Source organism: Haemaphysalis longicornis, unplaced genomic scaffold (assembly GCF_048455015.1).
Source record: "Haemaphysalis longicornis isolate Haplotype H1 unplaced genomic scaffold, Haemaphysalis longicornis Haplotype H1 scaffold_2, whole genome shotgun sequence".
NCBI classification, from domain to species: Eukaryota; Metazoa; Arthropoda; class Arachnida; order Ixodida; family Ixodidae; genus Haemaphysalis; species Haemaphysalis longicornis.
Window position 1 is genome coordinate 52,787,974 of NW_027526295.1, and position 21,056 is coordinate 52,809,029.

The 21,056-nt window shown below is 47.7% G+C and overlaps 1 protein-coding gene across 1 annotated transcript in view; it reads right to left on the reverse strand.

Moving 5' to 3' along the window:
* The window catches only part of LOC144167967 (sodium/nucleoside cotransporter 1-like), a 69,120-nt gene that overhangs the window by 32,137 nt on the left and 15,927 nt on the right, over positions 1-21,056 (reverse strand). The window contains exons 5-7 of the mRNA XM_077697078.1: positions 12,702-12,807; positions 9,477-9,638; positions 2,974-3,099 (exon numbers count right to left, since the gene is read on the reverse strand). Of these exons, the coding sequence (XP_077553204.1) occupies positions 2,974-3,099; positions 9,477-9,638; positions 12,702-12,807 (394 nt within the window). The remainder of the gene's footprint in view (positions 1-2,973; positions 3,100-9,476; positions 9,639-12,701; positions 12,808-21,056) is intronic.

Below are 21,056 nucleotides of genomic sequence, written 5' to 3' on the forward strand. Positions count from 1 at the left end.
GGGAATACCCACGTGAGGTGCTGCACTGTATAATTAGCGCCACATTGTGGGAAGAGGGGAGATGGGAAGGCTGATGAGTGGATGTGATGAAGAAGGGCTCTATTTTAAGTGATTAAGTTTGAAGATGGCGCCTTGGCTGTTCCTTTGAGGGGGAAGGAGTGGGTGAGCCGGAGTAGCGTCTTGTGAAAGAGACGGTAGCGGTAAGTGACCTCCCTATAAGTGGTGAGGGTGCCCCAGGCTATATATTGTCCCCGATGGCAAAAGCTCTCGCCCAGTGCATGGGAGGCCAGTGCCTATCCTGCTGCCTTGTGAGCCCTCTGTGCGCCATTTAGCGCCATCTAGCTCTGATATTTCTTTTGAGCTTGTAAACCTCAGATTTATTATATAGTCCTGTCTATTATGGTAATGATTACTGTTATTGCTAGAGACATTAAGAAATTTTGTTCGACTTTGCGTTACCCTGTCACTGGCTGTTATATTGGAATGTACTTACGCCTGTTTGGTTTAATAGATTTTATATGTCTAAGCGTGTCAGGAAATTGTTTTTAAATTGATTTTAATTGTTGTTATCTCGAACATAATATGACTTTAGTTCAATGTATGTTTTATGAGTAAGTGTAGCAGACAATTGTTTTTTGTCCTGACGTACTTATGCCTGTTTCCTTCAAGTATAATTATGGCTAATTGTACCATAAAACCGCTGTTGTATAAAAACGTTCCCTTTTATCTTCTTTGAATTATTATGCCAAATGGTATGTTTACTCTACATGAATGTACATTGCAACTGCTGTTTGAACTGTATAAGGGACACAGGCCTCGTCAAGCCCAAGATGGCTTTTTCCCTGTGCCCTTAGTATATCAGCCTATCTAATGTTGAAATAAACACAAACTTTGACTTTGACTTTGACTTTGATCTATCCCCGTGTTCCACGGGAAGCAGAGGAGCTCAGTTGGTTGCAGGGGGTCGATGTTTTCTGATACTGTTGTAAGCAAGGCGCTAGCAAAGTTTGGGTGGTCGTTTTAGGAACGGGATATTATTAGACTAGGCAAAGGGCGTTCTGTGCGAGTCAGGGTTATGACTACCACTTTCGCAACATGAGGGGTTGTGAAAATTGTGAGTGACGAGAAAGGAATTGTGCATATTTATACAGTGTCACCTGCTCAAGTAAATGGGGCCACGGGGCGCGCTTTTGAACTTTCCCGGGAACGCTGGACTGGCCCTTAGGACATGCCGTGCTGAATAAAAGGGAAGTAATTGACAAGCCTGTGAACGTTCAGACGACAAGGTCGCCACGTTCGGGCTCGGACAAAGTGAAAGTCTCGTATTGAGCATTTCGTGATGTGATGTTATTTGATTGCGTGTTTTAGTTGGTAAATCCACCAGCTACGCTGGACATCCACTAGTGTAAGCGAACCAGATGGCTCCTGAGCATTTTCCTCCCAGATGAGCTAACCTTTTTATATACACTCGTGAGTCCCTTCACACGTACCTCACGCGTCGGGCTGGAGCGGGAAGAGACCGCTGCTTTCATGTGGCGGCTGGCATTGTGATGCTGCAATCTGTCTCTATAAATTTTCTACATTGTACAGAGAAGCCACGAAGTCTGCGACATTTGCAACCAACAGGCAATCGCTGAAATCGAGGCTTCGACGGACGCCCGTCTGGTCGGGAATGACACTGAAGTTTTTTTAGTGTGAACAAGGCTCCCGTTCGGGGTGCCGAAACGTCATTGTTTTAGTTGTTTTATTTTCTCTGGTGGTCGGCGTATTCTTTATTATGTACTTCAGGCAATCGCTCTGTTGGGGCTCCATGCCGCTCATTCAGGAGTAGAGTAATTATGGGGGCACGCAGCTGAAGACACTATATAAATACCGCTTGGAAACATCAGTGTTCCTGTACCATACACTGGGGTGTCTCTTGGGTTGGCGGACGAGGTGTACCGGGAATCACGCGTCTGTGGGCTGGTCAGCTTTGCCTCTGCATCATCGCCGGAAATTTTGTTCGCGCGAATTAAAAATTCTCTTTCCCATCGCCACACGTTCTGCGTGATCTCGTAGCCACGCGTAACGTGCAGGCAGTGGATTCGTGCTCCCGACTAATTCATCGGTGAGTGACTATAAAAAACAGCTGCCAGGTCGAAGCGTTGGTCCTCTTCAATTGATTGCGATATGCCGTGAGGGCACGTCTCACTTAACCTGAAGCTATAAAGACTTTTCTGTTTGAAGACTTTCTTTCTTTGCATATGTTCTTTGTTATGTAATGTAATGAAATTTATTTTATAAAGCCCTAATTGTCATAGTATCAGCCAGGTCTACAACTTGTCAATGCGGCCGCATCTCCAGGCACATCACCCAGCTGAGCCGCCTGCCAAACCAACCGTAGCTGGGACGGAGGTCCATCCATCTCTCTGTCTGTCTGTCTGTCTGGCTGCCTGTCTGTCTGTCTGCCTGCCTGCCTGTCGGCCAGTGTCTGTCTGTGTGTCGTGGATTGAGCGACGCGGAAGGGCCAGAGGCGTTATAGTGGAGGGCGTGTTTTGTTGGAGACGCGGGAGAATACTGCCGGCTTTCGACAGATTTGCATTGGCGCAAATAGATGCGATACCCATTTTTTATTAGGGACATCTGCTACTGCGGGAAATGGCTGCATGTGCATGCAATAAGGCGTTATAACCTGCCATGGTCGGTGCTAAGACGAGTGATCGTAATCCTTTTAATTAGCAGGGAGAATGGCGCCTGATGAGCTCCTCTCGGATGTGAGGAAAAGATTGAATTTGCGTGTTTTTGATGATGTCATGAATGCCCCCTCAACCTATCTTCGCATGTAACGATATTGCATTAAAAAAAGTAAGCCCAGTTTTCGTTTCTCTTGCCTTTTAACCCTTATTGTCGTGTCCCTGTGCCCTGAAACGTTTATTGTTTTTCTGTACGCTCAGATATTAGCACCACCGAACCATGCGGAATGGTGCAGCTCACATTGAGGTGTTGGAGTGCTGGCAAGAGGGCAGCTGAGATAGTGGCGAAGCCGGTGGACATAAAGCAGTGAAGCTCTGACCGAGTCATGCGCTCCAGGTACGGAACCACCAGCAGCGGAGCTTCGCCCTGTAAAGTGCACAGTAGAAATGATAGGTCACAAAAGTGTAACTCGCGGGCTTTGCAACGAAGCACATTTCACACCCATTCGAAAGTTATAGCACCTGCGCGAAGCAGTAGTTGTCAATAATTAAAGCGTGGTGGACTAGCAGATATTTCTAAGGTAACTGGGATGGCATCCCAACGTAACGTCGCCTCAAAAGATTTGCAGAGTTACAGGCTATAGTTATGGCCAGCACATGACAACACTGTCTTGATTCGCACGCCGCAGCAGATACGTACGTATTTTATTTCTTCTTGCTTTTGGTGCAGTTTTTTATAAAGAAGTTATCGACTGTTATTGACAACCGCAGATAAATTGATCCTGAACGTTGCGGCGCTAAATGTGGTGCCCGTCACACAAGCACACCAAAAATTCTCGGAATTTTCCAGGACACTGAAAAGCGAAAAAAGTGTTAGGTTACTTTATGTACGTGAGGGTTACGTTACCTTAGTTACCTCATTGTAATCTGAACGTGGCAACGTTTAACACGAGAACTTTATCTATCAAGGCGAGTCTAGAGGTGTTCTTCGAGCAATTATAGGGCAATAAATGGGATGTCGAGGACGGGTGAAGCCTTAGTGCTGAAAAAATGGACATGTCCTATGTTATCTTGGCCTCGTGGAAAGAAGAGAACTGGGAGTGGGATTTCTAGCCAAGAAAAGCATAGCCGGCAACATAGACGAATACTGTAGCATTAACGAACGGGTATCCGGTCTTGTAATTAGGCCTAATAAAAGGTACAAGCTGAAGGTGGCACAGGACTACGCACCAACATCCTGCCACGACGACCCCAGCAAGTAGAACGCTTCTATTATGACGTGGAAACGACAATGGCTAAAGTGAAAACACAGTGTGCCGTAGTTATGGAAGGCTTCGCTGCTAAAGTAGGCAAGAAACAGGCTGGAGACAAGGCGTTGGGGAACTATGGTCTCGGTTGCAGAAATAACAGAGGGGACCTACCAGTAGAGTTCGCCGGACGGAATAATCTACACATGATGAATACCTTCTGCAAACGGGCGAGCCGGAAGTGGTTATGGAGGAGCCCGAATGGGTACCATAAAAATGAAATTGACTTTTTACTGTACGATAACCCTGGCGTTGTGAATGACGTGGAAATGCTCGCAAGGGTCAGGTGTAGTTACCAACATACGGTAAGATCTCTATGTAGGCTAGATTTTAGGAGGAACTGTAGCATGCTAGTACGAAAGAAGCCCATCAAAGAGTTAACAGTAAGACGTAAAGTGGAATTCAGAATCGCGCTACAGAACCAATATTCAGCTCTTACCGAGGAAGCAGAGTTTACAACACCGGAAGCCAGCGACAATCTCACACGCATTATCCCAAGTGGGCAGTAGAATTCGGAGGCACGATGGCTAGGCAGGGGGCTGGTAAACGTTCCAGGAGGCGGAAGATTTATTTGGGAAACAGCGAAGCATGACAATCACCACACTAGTTGACAGGATAGAACCAGCGAAGCTTTCGAAATTAATAAAGGTAAGACAGCTGACATACGGAAGTATATTATGGAAAGCATCGAGCATGCTGTAAAGAACGGAGGTAGCATGAAAGCAGCAGTAAAGAGGCGTCTAGGCATGGGGAATATCAGATGTATGCACTTAAAGACAAGCTAGGCAATGCAATAACAAACAGGGCAAAATAGTTATAGTAGCCGAAGAGTTCTATAAAGATCTGTACAGTAGTCTGGACATCCAGGATAATACCGAACGACAAACTAGTTTAGAATAGATAGACATCGTAAAGGGAAACAGCGAAGCATGACAATCACCACACTAGTTGACAGGATAGAACCAGCGAAGCTTTCGAAATTAATAAAGGTAAGACAGCTGACATACGGAAGTATATTATGGAAAGCATCGAGCATGCTGTAAAGAACGGAGGTAGCATGAAAGCAGCAGTAAAGAGGCGTCTAGGCATGGGGGAATATCAGATGTGTGCACTTAAAGACAAGCTAGGCAATGCAATAACAAACAGGGCAAAATAGTTATAGTAGCCGAAGAGTTCTATAAAGATCTGTGCAGTAGTCTGGACATCCAGGATAATACCGAACGACAAACTAGTTTAGAACAGATAGACAAATCGTAAAGAAGTCGTTGAAAAAAATGCAAAGGGGCAAAGCACCTGTTGAAGATCAGATAACGTCAGACCTCTTGAAGGATGGAAGGTAAATTGTACTATTAAACTGGCAAACCTGTATACGCAATGCCTAACGGCCGCTAGTGTACCGGAATCTTAAAAGAACGCGAACATCATCTTACTCCATAAGAAAGGAGACATGAAGAACTTGAAAAATTACAAGACGATCAGCTTGCAGTGAGTAGTCTACAAGGTAATTAATAAGGTAATCGCTAACGGGATTTCCGCCACCTTAAATTGCCGTAAACCTAATGAACAAGCAGTGTTTCGTAAGGGCTATTTAACAATGGACTATTGTTACAGGATCAATCAGGTCATAGAGAAGTGCGCGGCCTATACCCAACCACCATATATGTAGCCTTTATATATTATGAGAAACCATTTGACTCGGTTTAAACCTCAGCAGTAATTCAGGCATTTCCGAACCAGGGTGCAGACGAGCATTACGTGAGAATACTAGAGGATATTTCTAATCGGTCCACAGCTACCACCGTCATCCATAAAGAGCAGCAAAATACCCATAAGGAAGGGCGTCGGAATAGCACACAATCTTTCCAATGTTATTCACAGCATGTTTACAAGAATTATTCAGAACATTGGATTGTGAACAGGTGGGCGTAAGGTTTAATGAAGAATGCCTCAGTAACCTGAAAATCCCTGATGACGTTGCCTTGATAAGTAACTCGGGGGACGAATTGCAAAGTATGCTTACCGCACTTGAGAAGCAGAGTAGGACCGTGGGCCTGAAAATTATTGTGCAGAAAACTCAAGTAATGATCAATAACATCAGAAAAGCACAGCAGTTTGAGATAGGGGGCGAGGCAGTTGAACTGGTAGGCGAATATATCTACTTAGCCCAAGTTGTGACCCGGGATCTCAACCTTGAGGCAGACGTAATTAGAAGAATAAGAATTTAGAGGAGTGCAATCGGCCGGCATTCTCGGATAATGAATGGCAGACTACAATTGTCCATGAAGAAAGTGTACGAGAGCTCCCTCTTACCGCTACCTCTCACCTACCGGGCCGAAACTCTGAAGTTCTCTAAGAGGGTTAATCTTAAATTGAGGACGACTCAGCGAGCAATGGAATGAAGATTATAGGTGTAACATAACGGGACAAGAAGAGAGCAGAGTGGGTCATAGAAGAAACGCGTGTGCAGGACATATTAGTAGAAATTAAGAAGAAATAGTCATGGGAAGGGCATGTGATGCGAAGCTAAGATAACAGTTAGTCATTAAAGGCTCAGAGTGGATGCCTAAAGAAGGCAAGCCTGGCAGGGGGCGGCACAAAGTTAGATGGGCAGGCGAGAACAAGAAGTTTGCGGGGATAAATTGGTCACAGTTAGCACAGGACCGGGATAACTGGAGATGAATGGTAGAAGCGTTTGCACTGCAGTGGTCGTAGATAGGCTGATGATGATTATGATGATGCTCATGCAGCAGAATGCATTGTTTCATTAATGTATGGCTACATAACCAAAAACGGGAGAGGAGTGGCAGCTACGTTTTGGACTGTTGCAGGGCCCCTCGAGTGCGGTCCCATTAGCAAGTAGCTCGGAGAATGCGAGGCTACGAAAATGTTTATATACCCGTACATCAACTGTCTACCATACTTGTTGGGGTGGGCGGTTTAGAAATCCAGATGGTCTTGTTCTTCTTTGCTTGGCTGCAGCTTTTTGGAAGAAGTAATAGGTGTAATAAGTGAGCTCAGCGATTTGATTGCAAAACCGCCTGATTTAAGGAGCACAGACTCAATTTGTTTGCCGTGGGACTTAGACGCAGAACATGGAAGAGAAAAAATATTCATCAAAAGGATCCATCCCCCTCCACCGGTATTGCACAGGTGCACTGTTATAGCCCGAGTGGTTGCAGTTGCCTCATCGCACACGAGGGGAACTGACGAAAAGGGGAACCGAAGCGCCTTGAAGACTTTAGGAATACGCTTATACTACAGTTAGAACTTCATCTAACAAAGTCACCAGGAACCGCGAAGTATTTCGTTAAATCGAGAACTTTGTGAAATCGGGACTCTCATATTTCAAGCAGTTGATTTTATTGATTCAGTGTCTAAAGGGACTCGCATCCCAGCCGCTACCACGACATCGTAATTGAGGCAGCCAAGGCACTCGCCTGCCGATAGTTTAGCACTGCGCTTAAAGTTAGCCGTGAAAATAGGCCAGCCGGGGATTGGTCCGAAGCCGTCCAACTCCAGAAGACGCCCGAAACAAATTTCTTTGTGTTGTACCCCTTCCCCCCTGAGTGGAACATTCTTGGCTCTCATATCTCTGGATCACATAAACAGGGCTTCCTGCAACTTCTCGTGGGGGGGGGGGGGGGCAGAGTTAGGGGGGTCATGATGCTACTTTTCCTCGACGCAATTCGAGGCGAACTAGCATGGATGATGGCGCCCTTTCCTTTCAGCATTGTGGTAAGCCAGCTGCTCGGGACAGCGTTGTCCGCGACCAAGGCACTGCTGAGTTTATATTGTAGAGCCCCGTAAAAACAAAACTAGGTACCTCGTATTTTTCAGACGTGGCGCAATAATCTTCATATCGTTCTAACGAAATACATTCAACATTTGGCTTGTCCTAAATGTGGCTGTTTATCGATATACTTCGTTAAATCGGCAATGGGGTTAAATGTTTCGTTAGTTTGAGTTCATAAAAGCATTGAGCCGTATAAGCACCTGCGGGGGAATCCAACTTTGTTCTTTACATCAGGAAATTCGTAAGACCGGGTTTTGTTAGAGTTTTGACTGTAGACCTGTTGCTTTGTCATTCAACGTCAAAGCTCCCGCTTGGCTGGTGTGATTACGGGGTTTACCTCCAGAGCAACCGTCGCAGGAAACTTTTGTAAAACAGTAACCTAGGGTTGAAGCGATGCCCTCGGAAGAGAAAATAGACTTCCTTGTAAGAGGTGCTTCATTAAATGTAACGGTGTTTACTCGTGTGAAACTGCAGTACCAATTTTGAAAAACGTCGAATAAATCGATGGCGTTGTAGCGAAGGTTTACGGTATTTTATTTTCCAGGAGATGCTTAAGGACGTGTGTACAACATGCTGATAGCCAGGCGATGATCCATACGGCCTGCCACATAATAAGGCAGTGACGAAAAATTGGCTCTTATCCACGCTGTGAAGGTGGTTGGAAAGTAAAGCTGTGAACGACCCCCGCAACAATTATACATGCGAAGTCACTTGAATTCTCACACGTGGCTTTAGAAAGAGTGAAACCAGAGGAGATTCTGCCAGCCGTTACGTGGCAATGGCGGGGGTGCCGTCCCGAGCGCAGTAGCGTTGGGGCTGTGCTCGAGCGTCGGACGCGGCCGCTGGAGCACGGCCGTGCTTCGGAAAAAGTAAAACAGAGAGGAGCGTGTTTCGAAAAGGAAGGCAGTGGAACCAAGCCATCCTGGTGACCTGCTCGGGGCTACACCAGCGTTCGACACAAGCGGCAGACGCTGAAACAAACCGGCATGTCAGTTGAGTCACTCCCAGTTATACAAATTTAAACTAAATAGTTCCGCAAGTTTGAGAATTGCGAGAAAGCTGACATAACGTTTATATTCGCTATTTATCAGAACCAGTTGCTCCATACGTCTTTTGTAATACCTGTTAAAACAGAACCGAATTGGTATTCAGCAATTTAGAACACGCAGTCTCATTTGTGACAAGCAGTGACCAAAAGGTTTCGTTGCTCTAGTGGCCAGATGTCTATAAATGGTCTCTACATTTTGTTTTCCCGCCCAGCCTTAACGTATGTTTGCCGTACAACCACTTAATTCTGTCGGGTCCGGGTTAACCTGGAGGTGCTGGCGAACTAGTTAAGCCGTGCGAAGTAAGCGCGCAATGGACGCGAACCTGCGCCAAACCAGGCCCAACACCGTCGCTAAAGCAGACAAAGCCGACTGAAGGGTCCCGCCGACCCGTCAGCCTTGGTGATCACGGGGAATACTTGGTAATAGCGCCCTATCCCCGCACCACATACACTGAGCTCTGTGTGTGAAAAGCGCCTTCCGCCTCCCCAGCGGCGTTGGCAGTTTCTTGTCCCAAACACCACGAAAGAACCGTTGGCTGGTGTAGGTAGAAAACTTTGCTTTAAAAAGGCCACGTAACCGCAGGGAATCGCGAAAGCATTTTTTTGGTGGCCATAGCTGGAAGCCCCGCCGTAACGTTCGTGTAGAGTGGACTCGCCATTCCGAAGAAGACGTTCGCTAGGGCGACGATGGCCTCGCAGCTGGTGATGCCCAAGACGTGGTGCGCCATCCATCCCGTGTTGGCGATGATGAACGGGGTGAGACCGCAGCAGACAAGCAGGATGGCCACGGTGCCCGCAAACAATACTCCCGGAAGCACCTGCACTCGTAAAAGACATAGGTCTCGTTTTCAAACGAACACGGCTAAAAATTTTGGCGCAATTTGCGCCCACATTATCATTTCATTTTTCGTGCGTGCATCTTGATTTCCACTTTGACGAACGGTAAAACGCTGTCGAATGTGGGGTGCCTAGATGCACGCCAGTCTCTGTTGGACTTCCGTATTCTACACGGCCAATGAAACACTAAAGAGGCTGGGGATATACAACTCGTTCAATGAATATAGAGAAGTTCTCATCATTTCGCAGAAAGAATGATTACAATAAACGAAGACAGGCAGGGCTATTACGTCCAGAGTGGGCTCCCCTGCAAGACGTACGCCTGATCAACGACAAATACTGAAGGACGGACGTAATACGTAACTGAGGGTGCTTCCCAATGGTGAAATCATGGCCCCACTTTACACAAACAGCGGCGGCAAGCAAGGGTTCCTTCATTAAAAACAGCTAACAAACGACACCAACGTCGTATGCACGGGCGCTGCCTTCGACGACGCAAAAAACACCCTTGTTGTCGTAGACCCAGCTGGAGGCATTAAAGACCGTATTTCTCTAAACACTTGTACAGAAGGAGGCTGAAACCGGTGCTCTCCTCCTTGCCGTAAGGTACGGGGAACGCCAAAAAGAAAGCCTTCAAATTGTGACTGATTCGGCCTTATTGACGGCCGAGTGCCCAAGCGAGTCAGAATGCTGCAGCCGAAAAGAGCCAGCTGCCCTCACCGCATTATCTGTACTCCGGGACGCAAATATGCGGAATAAAAAGACGGAGTGGAGAGAGATGGGCGAGAAGTTAGAAAACGCACAGCACACAGCCCCAAATCCTTCCAAACCCTGCCCAACAAACTTCGAAGAAATGCTCATTATCCAAAGAGAATCTCGAGCTTCTCTCCACAGGCCTGACAAACGTCTGATGGCCACAGAAGCTCAGGTACTGCTAAGTATACAAACCAACAGCTTTCCTAGCAAAAAAACGCTATCCCAAATGTTTTCAGAAAAATACGACAATGTAATAAGTGCGGAAAACCCTCGAACCTGCTCCATGGAACCTCGAGGTGCCCCATCATATAGCCCTCAGCTGCCAACACAACAGACACTCTCCAGCTATGGGAGGCAGCTCTGACCACTTCCACCTCGCGGGTTCAGGCGTACTTGGAATGTTTGGTTTTGGCTCAACAATGTTGAAATGTATGAACATTGCAACCGCACATACGTTTTTACAAATGGATGTTGGTATATAAACGCTTCGTTCAACATCTTAACTTTAGCTGGGCGGCTGAATCAAGGGACAGACAGACAGACAGACAGACAGACCTACAGACAGACAGACCAAAATTTCTTCGTTAAAGTAGCCCATGAAAGACTGCCGTCTTTAATAAATGATTTTGTCTCTTTCTCTCTTTTTGTTGAACAGTGGAGGCGTGGGTGCATCGAGGCAGCCCAGGCGATCGGAGCTATCTGCGCCTCCTTACGGCAGCCGCTGGCAGCGTGGCGTTCCATGCAGGCGGTATCCGCGGATTGTTCAGTGCCACGGAGCAGGAATAAATACAGGAGTCGTAACCGCCCGTTGCGGCGCGTGCGGGCGAGCGACCACACGAAAAAAAAAAAAAAAAAACCAACGCGGAATTCGAAAATCCGTATCTGCGTCGGCGAAGGAGAGGGTAGCGGAACCTGATGGACAAAATAGCGGCAACAATTCATTCCGGTGCGTCGCAGTGACATTCCGAACGCAGCGTCCACGCAGTTTCTCATTTGGCGCACAGATACGGCTAGTTTAAACTGGGACAAACGCTTATGACTACATGGCCACACCAAGAAGCGTCGTTCCCCTCCTTTCTTGTTCTCTTGCCGTGGTCAGAGCCCTTGTGTGCGCAGCAATTTAGCCCTAACTCGTTCGCAATGACTATTTCTAAAGGCACAGGGGTGCTAAGGTTTCTCGTAATGTTTGGCAGTTTTCGGCTTTTGTGAGATCAGACAAAGGGCCTCAGCGGGCTCTTCGTGGCCCAATTTGCAATAATAAGAATTTTCTTAAAAATACAAAAATAAATCTTTTTTACAACAATGCAGGAGCATAAATTTAGTTTTTCTAGTTCGACAAAATCGGCTCAAATGTGAACGATTTCTCGGGCTGGTTTTGCTGATAAGAGGAAACATTACCCGCCTCCAACATACTTTATTTTCGGCTCTAAGTTATCCCCCGTAGACTCCTATAGGTATTAAGGTATAAACATAACTCCCGATCTTAATTGGACACCCCGCATAATAAATATCTGTAACGAAGCAAATAAAGTTCTTGGCTACCTCAGACGAAACTTAGGACTTGCCCCTCCTCCTGTAAAACATTTAGCCTACCTAACATTAGTACGCCCGAAACTCGAATACGCTTGCGCCGTCTGGGACCCGCACCAATCTAATCTATCTAAAATGTTGGAATCTATTCAGAATAGGGCAGCAAGGTTTATTTACTCTGATTATTCATATACCTCAAGTGTCACTAATCTGAAAAGCCAAGCCCAACTTCAGAATCTAGAATTGCGACGCAAGGCCGCTAGACTACCATTTTTTCACAAATTCTTTCATTCATCGTCGGACGCATCCAGTATCATGCCCGGATATCGAATCTCTTCTCGTACTAGCCACCGCAACACTATTCATCCTGCGCATGCTCGTACAACTGCCCACCGTCGCTCGTTTTTGGTTCAAACAGCAAAGGATTGGAATGATCTTCCACCCGACGTCGTGCACCACTCAAGCCCGGTACTGTTCAAAACCCACATCGAAAGAAATTTGTACCACAGCCCACCCCTCATGTAAAACCCCGTACTGTGGCATTTGAGGTATAATAAATAAATAAATAAATAAATAAATAAATAAATAAATAAATAAATAAATAAATAAATAAATAAATAAATAAATAAATAAATAAATAAATAAATAAATAAATAAATAAATAAATAAATAAATAAATAAATAAATAAATAAATAAATACATAAATAAATAAACAAATAAATAAATAAATATGAAGACATCCCGTGGGCACACTTACAATGTAGGCGACGCCGACTGGAGCAGCTTCATCCAGGCCAACGATCTCCCCAGTGCTCAGGTAGCCCAGCGTGGATAAAGCCCCGTCTTGGGAGAAGCTCATCAACCTGCAAGCAAACAAGTGTTGGTCACTGTCACTTGTTCACTGAGAGCATTTTTGGAAAAGGCTGCACTACGCGAAATAAGATATCTGGAATAGCCGAGAGAATCGGAAAGCGGGGTCAGCTTCGACGACTAAGAGAGAGAGAGAATGCTCTGTAATGTGAACTGGTGAATTCGACGACTAAGGCGTATAAAAAGAGGACGAAGAAGTTAAATATAAGAAGTAGCAGCACCTCTGCGGAAAGGTGGCCTCCTGCGTTCCTTCTCTTCGCCGGACCAGCTTTATCATGTGGTGGCAAAGTCCTGTGTGGAAACTTCTGGAATCTCTACAGAGAAATGGTAGGGTGTCATGTCTCCTCTATTCCGCCACTTCGGCCTTCGATGGGGGAGGAATCGTCTGAAACGTACGGTTCCGAATGTCATGGGCGAAGTTAGGTAACGAACTGCGCAATGATGGTACGACTCCATATAAAACTTTCCGTTCCAATACCCTGCATGAGGAGACTGCTAACTAAAGCAAGCATTTATGCTCTACGACGAAGACGACAGCGTGAAACTCCTCGGTTTGCACGATCGGCTCTTTGCTACTAACGCCGAGCTCTTCAAGTGCTACGGTGAGTTTATACCACGTGTTACGGTGGATGGTGCAGAGCTCGAAGCTAAAGTCTAGCACAACTACCTGGCCATCAAAGTGCTGTCGTAGCTTCGGTCTAAGATGGTCCCACTAGAACCACTTTGGTAATGCATCCTGGAGTGCCGGTTGCCAGAATCATCCCGGTCACTCAAGAAAGCATGCAAACGACCGGTGAACCTCGGCTGCTTCCCTTCCAGGCGCGCCAACAACGCTTACAATCGGTGCAGGACTTGGAAAGGAGCTGTCCAAAAAGTTGTGCGAGCTTCTTCTACACATGTTGGTCGCACAGGAAAGTTCGGCCAAGAAAGAAGCACTGAACTCGGGCAAGCGTGCCTACGGCAACGGCGTTTCGAGGGAGATGGACGTGTTGGATCAGCGGGCCTACGGACAGGGACGTCTGGCCACAACATTTTATGCAGTTCATTCCTGCGGCTTCCCGAGCGAGGATGCGCAAAACTACGATGTGGTGGACATTGGCCTTCATCTTCTCGGCAGGAGGATGTAGAAAAAGAGGTTGTGAGGTTGTGGGAATAGGGCGTGCATATTCCCGGTTAAGGGAGGGGGTCGCGGTAGGAGGAGAATATATAAAGATGGGATAAATAACAATCCATACAAGTAGCAGCAGCTTTCAAGAACAGTGGCCTCCGGCCCCTATTCTTTTCGCCATACCGGGTTTAGTGTACGGAATATACTGCGAAAGCAACATACTAAATTACGTATATACGTACGACGCACCACGGGAGCCATGGGCTACTTACTCCCTTGGAATGTAACACTTTGGTACGCACGGGGCAACTGCACAGTCGGCGGCCTGGTTTAGGCCTGGAGTTTGTTTCCGTCAAGGCCTTAACGTTGTATAAGACATCGTTGTTGATGTTGTGAGCACGTTCTGAGTATCGTGTACTATGCAGTGAGCGGCTCGTACATGAAGGGCACCATCCTGAGCTAAATCTTCTTCCCCTCATAACCATACTCATCAATATCCATCCCAGTGCCTTTTTCGCGAATATCATCATCATCGCAGGCTGGTTCGGAATCCGTAGCGGTTGCAACACTTCGAATTAAAGTCCTGCTGCACCTGTCTCTCAACGTCCTTCTGAAGTGGTGCACGTCGACATCGATCTCGTCCTGTACGCCTTGCGGTCACCCCTCCTAGAGCTCCGTTCCGGTCACCGTTTGTGGTCACAAGCCATGCAGCGTGAAGGCGGGCGCAACCCCACTGGCGCTGTTGCTGAGGCTCTGGCCTTTGCTGGCGGCAGCCGGGAGCGTGAACCACCATTTTTTTCCTGGCTTTGTGGCGAGAACGCCGATCATTAGATCGACAAATACGCCCTGATCAGTGCATTCAATTTATGGGACGTTACGTCCAAGCACGAAAACTCTACTTACCTTACGGAAGTGGAAAAACTAGTTTTACAGCAATGAAGCCGGCATTGCTCCAGCTTCGCCCAGCAACACCGTAAGATTTTCGGCAATCCAACCATTCGTTCAGACGTGGCCAAAAAGGAAGCTGTCTGCTTGCGTTCAACGCCCTGAAGGGGCGAATGGCTCATACATGGAGGAAATACTTGTCCTGTGTCGTCGCGTTGAAGAAAGCATGCCAGAGGCCGACAATATACGCCACCTCTAAAGGGCATCTCTTCATTTGCATTTAACGCACTTGCTGTTCGAAATCCTACAAAGGTCAGCGATGGGTCAGCAACTGGTCAGCGCCTAGATGAACTGCACTTAATTTGCTTGCCACAGGACGTTCTGACTAGTCAGCCACATGGGGACTTAAAGTTAAACACTCTCATGCGCGAAATCTACGAAGAGCTGCAGCTCCATGGACCGCCTATCCTTACACGTGGTCAGTTTCAGATGGATCGACCTGAGTGGCACGACCTTTTAAATGTGTCTGCAGCCATGGCAACGAGGTGCTACTGTGGATGGCCACACGCGGATCGGGGCTGCGCGAAAAATTTCGTTATCATTTCACAGGCCCGTATACCGCCTCAGAAGAAACTTCAACGGTGAGCTACCGCGTCGCTTCGTGCAGTGCTCCTGTGGATCGTTGCTACCATGGCAGAAAAGTACTGATTGATTGTAGGGTTTAACGCGCCGACGTAACGCAGGTGATGAGGCGTGCGGTAGTGGAGGGCTACTGATTAATTTTGGCCTCCTGGAGATCTTGAACGCGCGCTGAAATCTTGTACACACGGGCGTTTTTGCTTTTCGCCTGCATCAGAAAAGCGCGAGCTGAACTGGTAGCCCCGCAGGGTAGTAGCAAGCCGATTGGGCTGGCAGATCGCGATGCCCAAGCTGTACGCGTAACCGCTCGACATAGAAGCGGTATGAATGCTCTGGCAGATCACGCAGAGTGGGCTGAGCCCGCAGTCGCTCAAAGTAGAAGCGAGCAGTTTGCGTCAGCAGATCACGAAGCGCGAGCTAAATCCGTAGCCGCGCAAACAAGTAGCGAGTCGACTGTATCGACAGATCGCGGAGCCCGAGCTAGCTTTTTAGACGCGCACAAAAGAAGCGAGCCGACTGCGTCGGCCGATCGTGAAGCGCGACTTAAGTCCGTAGGCGCGCAGAGAAGTAGCGAGTCGACTGCGTCGGCGGATCGCAGAGCGCGAGCCGAACCAATACCCGCGCAGGTTAGCAGCGAGCTGCTTGTGTCGGTAGATCGCAATGTGTGAAACGAAGGAAGAATATCGTCAACCGGCATGTGCAGTGTACGGACCGCGATGAAAGCCCAGTTTTGTTCACCTCATTGGAAACTTCTCAGCAGTTTACCAACGCTGAGAAGGAGACGCTTTTCGTAAAACAGAACACGTGTTTGACACGAAGCCTTCTCCACGATAACGTAGAAGGCTCAGCAGCTTCACGCAGGGGTGCGCCAAAGCGGAACGCCAGTGAAGCCGTAGATCTTGGGGCGCTGATGAAGCCAGCGAGATCACAACCCATTGGTAAGGGCATTGGCCAGGCTTTGGAGATTGCGGAAGTTAGGCATGACTCATGTCACTAAGCGGGGCTATTCCCTGGTCCGCTGTTTTCTGCAGAGAAACGCAGGAAAGATGATACGCTCGCAATCCGTACCGCATAGAATGTTACGTGCGAGTAGCGGCTCAGCAAACGAAACTAGGCTATGCTAGCTTGGAAGTATTCGTAGGCCTGGGTAGGCAGAGAACCAAAGGCGGCTACACGCCGCAGATGTTCGATTGTAAGTCGCCGATGGGCATTGTGCCAGAAAGGGCAGAAGCGAGTGACTAGGTTTCGCAGGAATTCACGGACAGCTGTGGGGAAGACGTTTCGGGGATAGAGTATTCCCCGCCGACGCGTTCGTCAGGGTCGGCGTCCCATTCTCTGGGTTCCCTTCATTTAAATACTCTCCGCAGGCGTTTCGCGCATTTTCCCCTTCAGTGTCATAGACGTCCCTCAGACAACGCATGGTGTACCTTGCAACAGATGAGCAGAGCAGGTTGGCCTGAGTAGCAGCTGCGTTTCCGCAAACTGCACCGGGAAGTATTTGTTTTGAGAAGAGCTAAGGTTGATCAGACGAATCCGTGTGCGCTTGTATAATTGCGTACTTTACTTATTCTGTTTCGTTATTTAAGTGTTTACCGAGTTTTCGTAAGACGGAGAGAAATTAAGCGTCGATTTGTTTTGGTTAGTAGTTGTCACGTCACGGCTCCTCATTTAGTTATTGAAAGCCGCCGGTGGCTCATGTATCGGCGTCGCCTCCGCTTGTAGCCGTCATGCCCCGTTCTTTCCATGCAACCGCAGGGATGCGAAGTTGGGGGTCGCTGAATGCATGCTTTGTGCTCTTTCCTTTTGTGCAGTAAAAGACGGGGGTGTTTAGCCCGAGTACCTCTGTTGGTATGCGGTTGTTCGGTGACGAGCTGACCGGAAGCGAAAGGATGCTGCGCGGCGCAGACTTTGAGGATGTGCGAAGCCGGTGTAGGTGCTGTTCGTTCATGGGTCATTCGCCTCGAAAATGGTGGCCTGCGCTTAGAGCAGCTCTTTCCCGCGGGTCAGACGGCGGGCAGCGGCGTCCCTTAGTCTGGGAGGGGATTAGCAACGACTCCCTCATTGTGCCGGCGAGCGCGCGCGGACAAGTGCGAGGCGGCAAGGCGAGGAGACTAAGATGTTAGCCGCCCTAGGACCGCTCTAAGCGTTCGGCTTTGGCTGTGAGCAGGCGTCGCCCGATTAACGTAATGGTTTGACCACTCCGCGCGGTCAGTGACTTTAGGTGGCTGGTGCCTTCTATTTGCTTGTCGGTTGCAATAACGTGCGCACGAAACGTACTATGAGTGCATGTGAAACAGCGTCAGGTCACGTGACCACAGGTGGGGACAGGTGTAGGATTGGTTGGTTCTTGTGGCCAATCAATGGTTCATATTAATTATTTTGAAAGGGGTTTTCGCTCTTTCTTGAATGCCCCCTTAGGAGGCGTAGTTTTTGGTATCAAAACCAGAGTGTTGGGTTTAGTCCGAGGTCGGTCGAGAGGGATCGAGTTCAGTATAGACCTTGGCCGAACCGGATGCTTGGAGTTATGTAAATAGTGCAATTTAACCTCATATACAGCAAGAAAAGCAGTCCTCATCCCTCACCTGCTTCAAGCATCGGACGTCGGTCATCGCAGCGAGTCGAGATTGTCCTCTCGGGTCGAGCTTCTTCAAGAACCTCATTTTTTCGTCTTCATCAGTCACCAAGAACATGGAGAGGCGAAATCTAACTGCAGTGTGTCAATAATGGTGATTTAACACCGGGTGAAATACGCGTAAATCCGTAAATTTTGTAAGTTCGATTGGAGAAGTGGTTCATGGGCGTTATCTAATACCCCTGTCACACGGCAGATTTAATGACATTTAGAGCAAATGTCATTCGCTCTAAATGACATTAATTTGGCGCTACACGAGAATACCGAATGACATTTGAGGCGAATGACATTTAGCGGTTAACTGAGGTCCCGGACCTCAGTTAGTGGCCAAATGAGTAGCCTCGACAGAAAAATTCAGCAATAAACCAGAGAATATTGTTTCTAAAAACTGTCAGTAAACTTATATTTTCTTTTTTGTGTTGTTGTTCAAATAAAGAAAGATAAACAAGTACTAACAAAAAAGAAAATCTCGTACCCAGTGCGTGCGCTAGCCTAATCCGGATTTTTTGCAGACTTGTCTCGGCTAGTAAGGTCTACTGATGTCACTTAAATCAGTGGTTTTCTTGTAGACGGAATCTGCGTGTCAGTGTTCATTTTATCTCACCCTGATGGAGTATAGGAGGTTGTTGTACATGAACACTGAAAGTGGGTGCATTTAGTACTGCGTGTTTACGTGCAGTTGGCATTTTGAGGCATTTGTGTGTGCCAGTTTGGTTGTCTTGCGTAAAGGTAACCCAACACAATTTTGTAGTGGAATGTGCTACAGATTGTTGATTGGCGTAGAGTGTGCTACAGATTGTTGTGAGCGAGGTATCTGTAGGGTATCTTTCAGATAACTTGTCGAGTATCTGGGGTTTTCAATATCGTCACTGGTTTCATTTTCGTAAGTGTACGTATGAAATGTTTGTTCAACAAGAAGCCGTATTAAAGGTAATACTTTGTTTTGTTGTACCGTCATATCGGTCCCGCAGACGTAGACTTTGTGCTCCGTTGCCTCGGTCACCTCGTAAGGGCAGTTGTAGCTGAGTAGTTTTGACACATGGTATTGGGAAAAAAAGGGGAATGCCTTTCGAATTCCTTTTGGCTTCTTCGTTCATTTGCTTCATCTGCCCCATAGAGCTCCTATTGCATAGTTATGATTCTTTTGCTCTGCTGTAGTTGTTTAACAACACCAGGAATTGAGGCCTGATTTTGAACTTCTTCTACGGGATAAGCGCTTCGAATCGTTTTCAAAGGGTGTAATATTTTAGCAGTTAGTTTCATTTTTGCTATCAAGGTCTGGTAGTCTGATTTGTGTTCAAAGGGCCCTTTCCGCATTGAGTGTGGTTCGACAATGGTTCCTCTCTCGAGTTCGTCATTTCTGCAGGAGCCTTCTATTCGGGTCCTCTTTGGGTTCATTGGGGAGGCCAGAAAAAGGAAGTAGCCCTTCGGGGAACTCCGCCTAAATCTATAGATGCAGCTACTAACTACCTGCATCAATTCCAGCCGAGCCGCGATGAGCCGCTCGTCCTCCTGAAGTATTGTCTGGCATCGGGGGTGCTGTTGTGAAACCGGTATTCGGTATTTCTCGGATCTAGCACCAAAGCCTGCCGTCCCCTGGGTGCCTTCCCTCATTGGCGTTCGACGACCCGGTGTGCTGACGATGACGTCGCGGCGAACGATGCTGCCACTGGACAATACCCTTTTTAACGAACTCGCGGCCCATCAAGCATCAACCGGTTAGCGGCGGTGCTGAAAATAGCATCGCTTCGCGCCTCGCACGGCAAGTTTTGGCGGCGTGCCTCGCACCATTGTCAAACCTTTCCAAGCAAAGCTTCCTAGCTCTACCAGCAAATGGTTCTTTCGTGGCGTGCGGGACAACAAACTCTTAACGCGTCGGAGGTGGCTGCGGGGGAGGGGGTGGCGGAGAACTTCACTCAGGGAGCACACTTGATATGTCGCCACGAATTTACACAGCGTTCCCCGCGCGGGAGTGCCTGCTGACCGGAGGCGGCATCGGCGGTACGACTTTGTCGTCTGCTTCAGCGATGGTTATTTTGGGCCTGTTTTGGTGCAGCTTCGCGTCCACTGCGGGTGCCTTCGCACGGCCCTTATTAAATTTTTAGACACCACCTCCAGGGTAACCCGCACCCGACGGAATTAAGTGGTCGTACGGCCAACATACGTTAAGGATTCATTTGCAGGTTGGGAAAACAAAATGTACAAACCCCATACAGACATCTGGCCGGTAGAGAAACGCTACGTTTTGCGCACTGCTTGCCACGGAACTACGCTTTTTAAAGCGGTGATTATCAATTCGGTTGTGCTTTACGAGGTATTACAAAATGCGAATGTAGCAACAGCTTCTGATAAGTAGGAATCATAAAAGATCTCTAAGCTTTCTTGCAATTCTCAAACCTACTAAACTAACTAGTTTAAATTGGTATAAATGGGAGTCACTAAGCTCACATGCTGAATTATTTCGGTACCTGCGCTTGTGTCACGCGGTGGTGTAGCCCCAAGCTAGCACATCAGGATGGCTAGGTTCCGCTCTCTCACCCTTCGAAAGACGCTCCTCTATGTTTTCTCTCCCGACTCCCGGCCGGGCTACAGCGGCGGCGTCCGCTGCCGACGCTGTTGCTGCGTTTGGGACGCTGCCTTTGCGAGTTCCTGGTAACTCTGGCTGAATCTCTGGTTTCACTTTTTTAGAGGGACGTGTGTAAATTCAAGTGACGTCGCATGGGCAATTATTGTGGGGGCCGTTTAAAGCTTTGCTTTGCACCACCTTTACAGCGAAAATTGGAGCAAATTTTTGTTGCGTGTCCGACGACGCTGGAGATGTCTTGAACGAGTCACCCGACGGATATTACGAGAGAGGAACGCAAGGCATCTTCCCGGCGCTTAAACATCGAGAGGACAAAGGGGGTTCCTACCTGAGGAGGATCGCCTCAGCAGGGGCAACCTAACGCTCTCCTGCGCAAGAGAAAAGCATGTCTGTC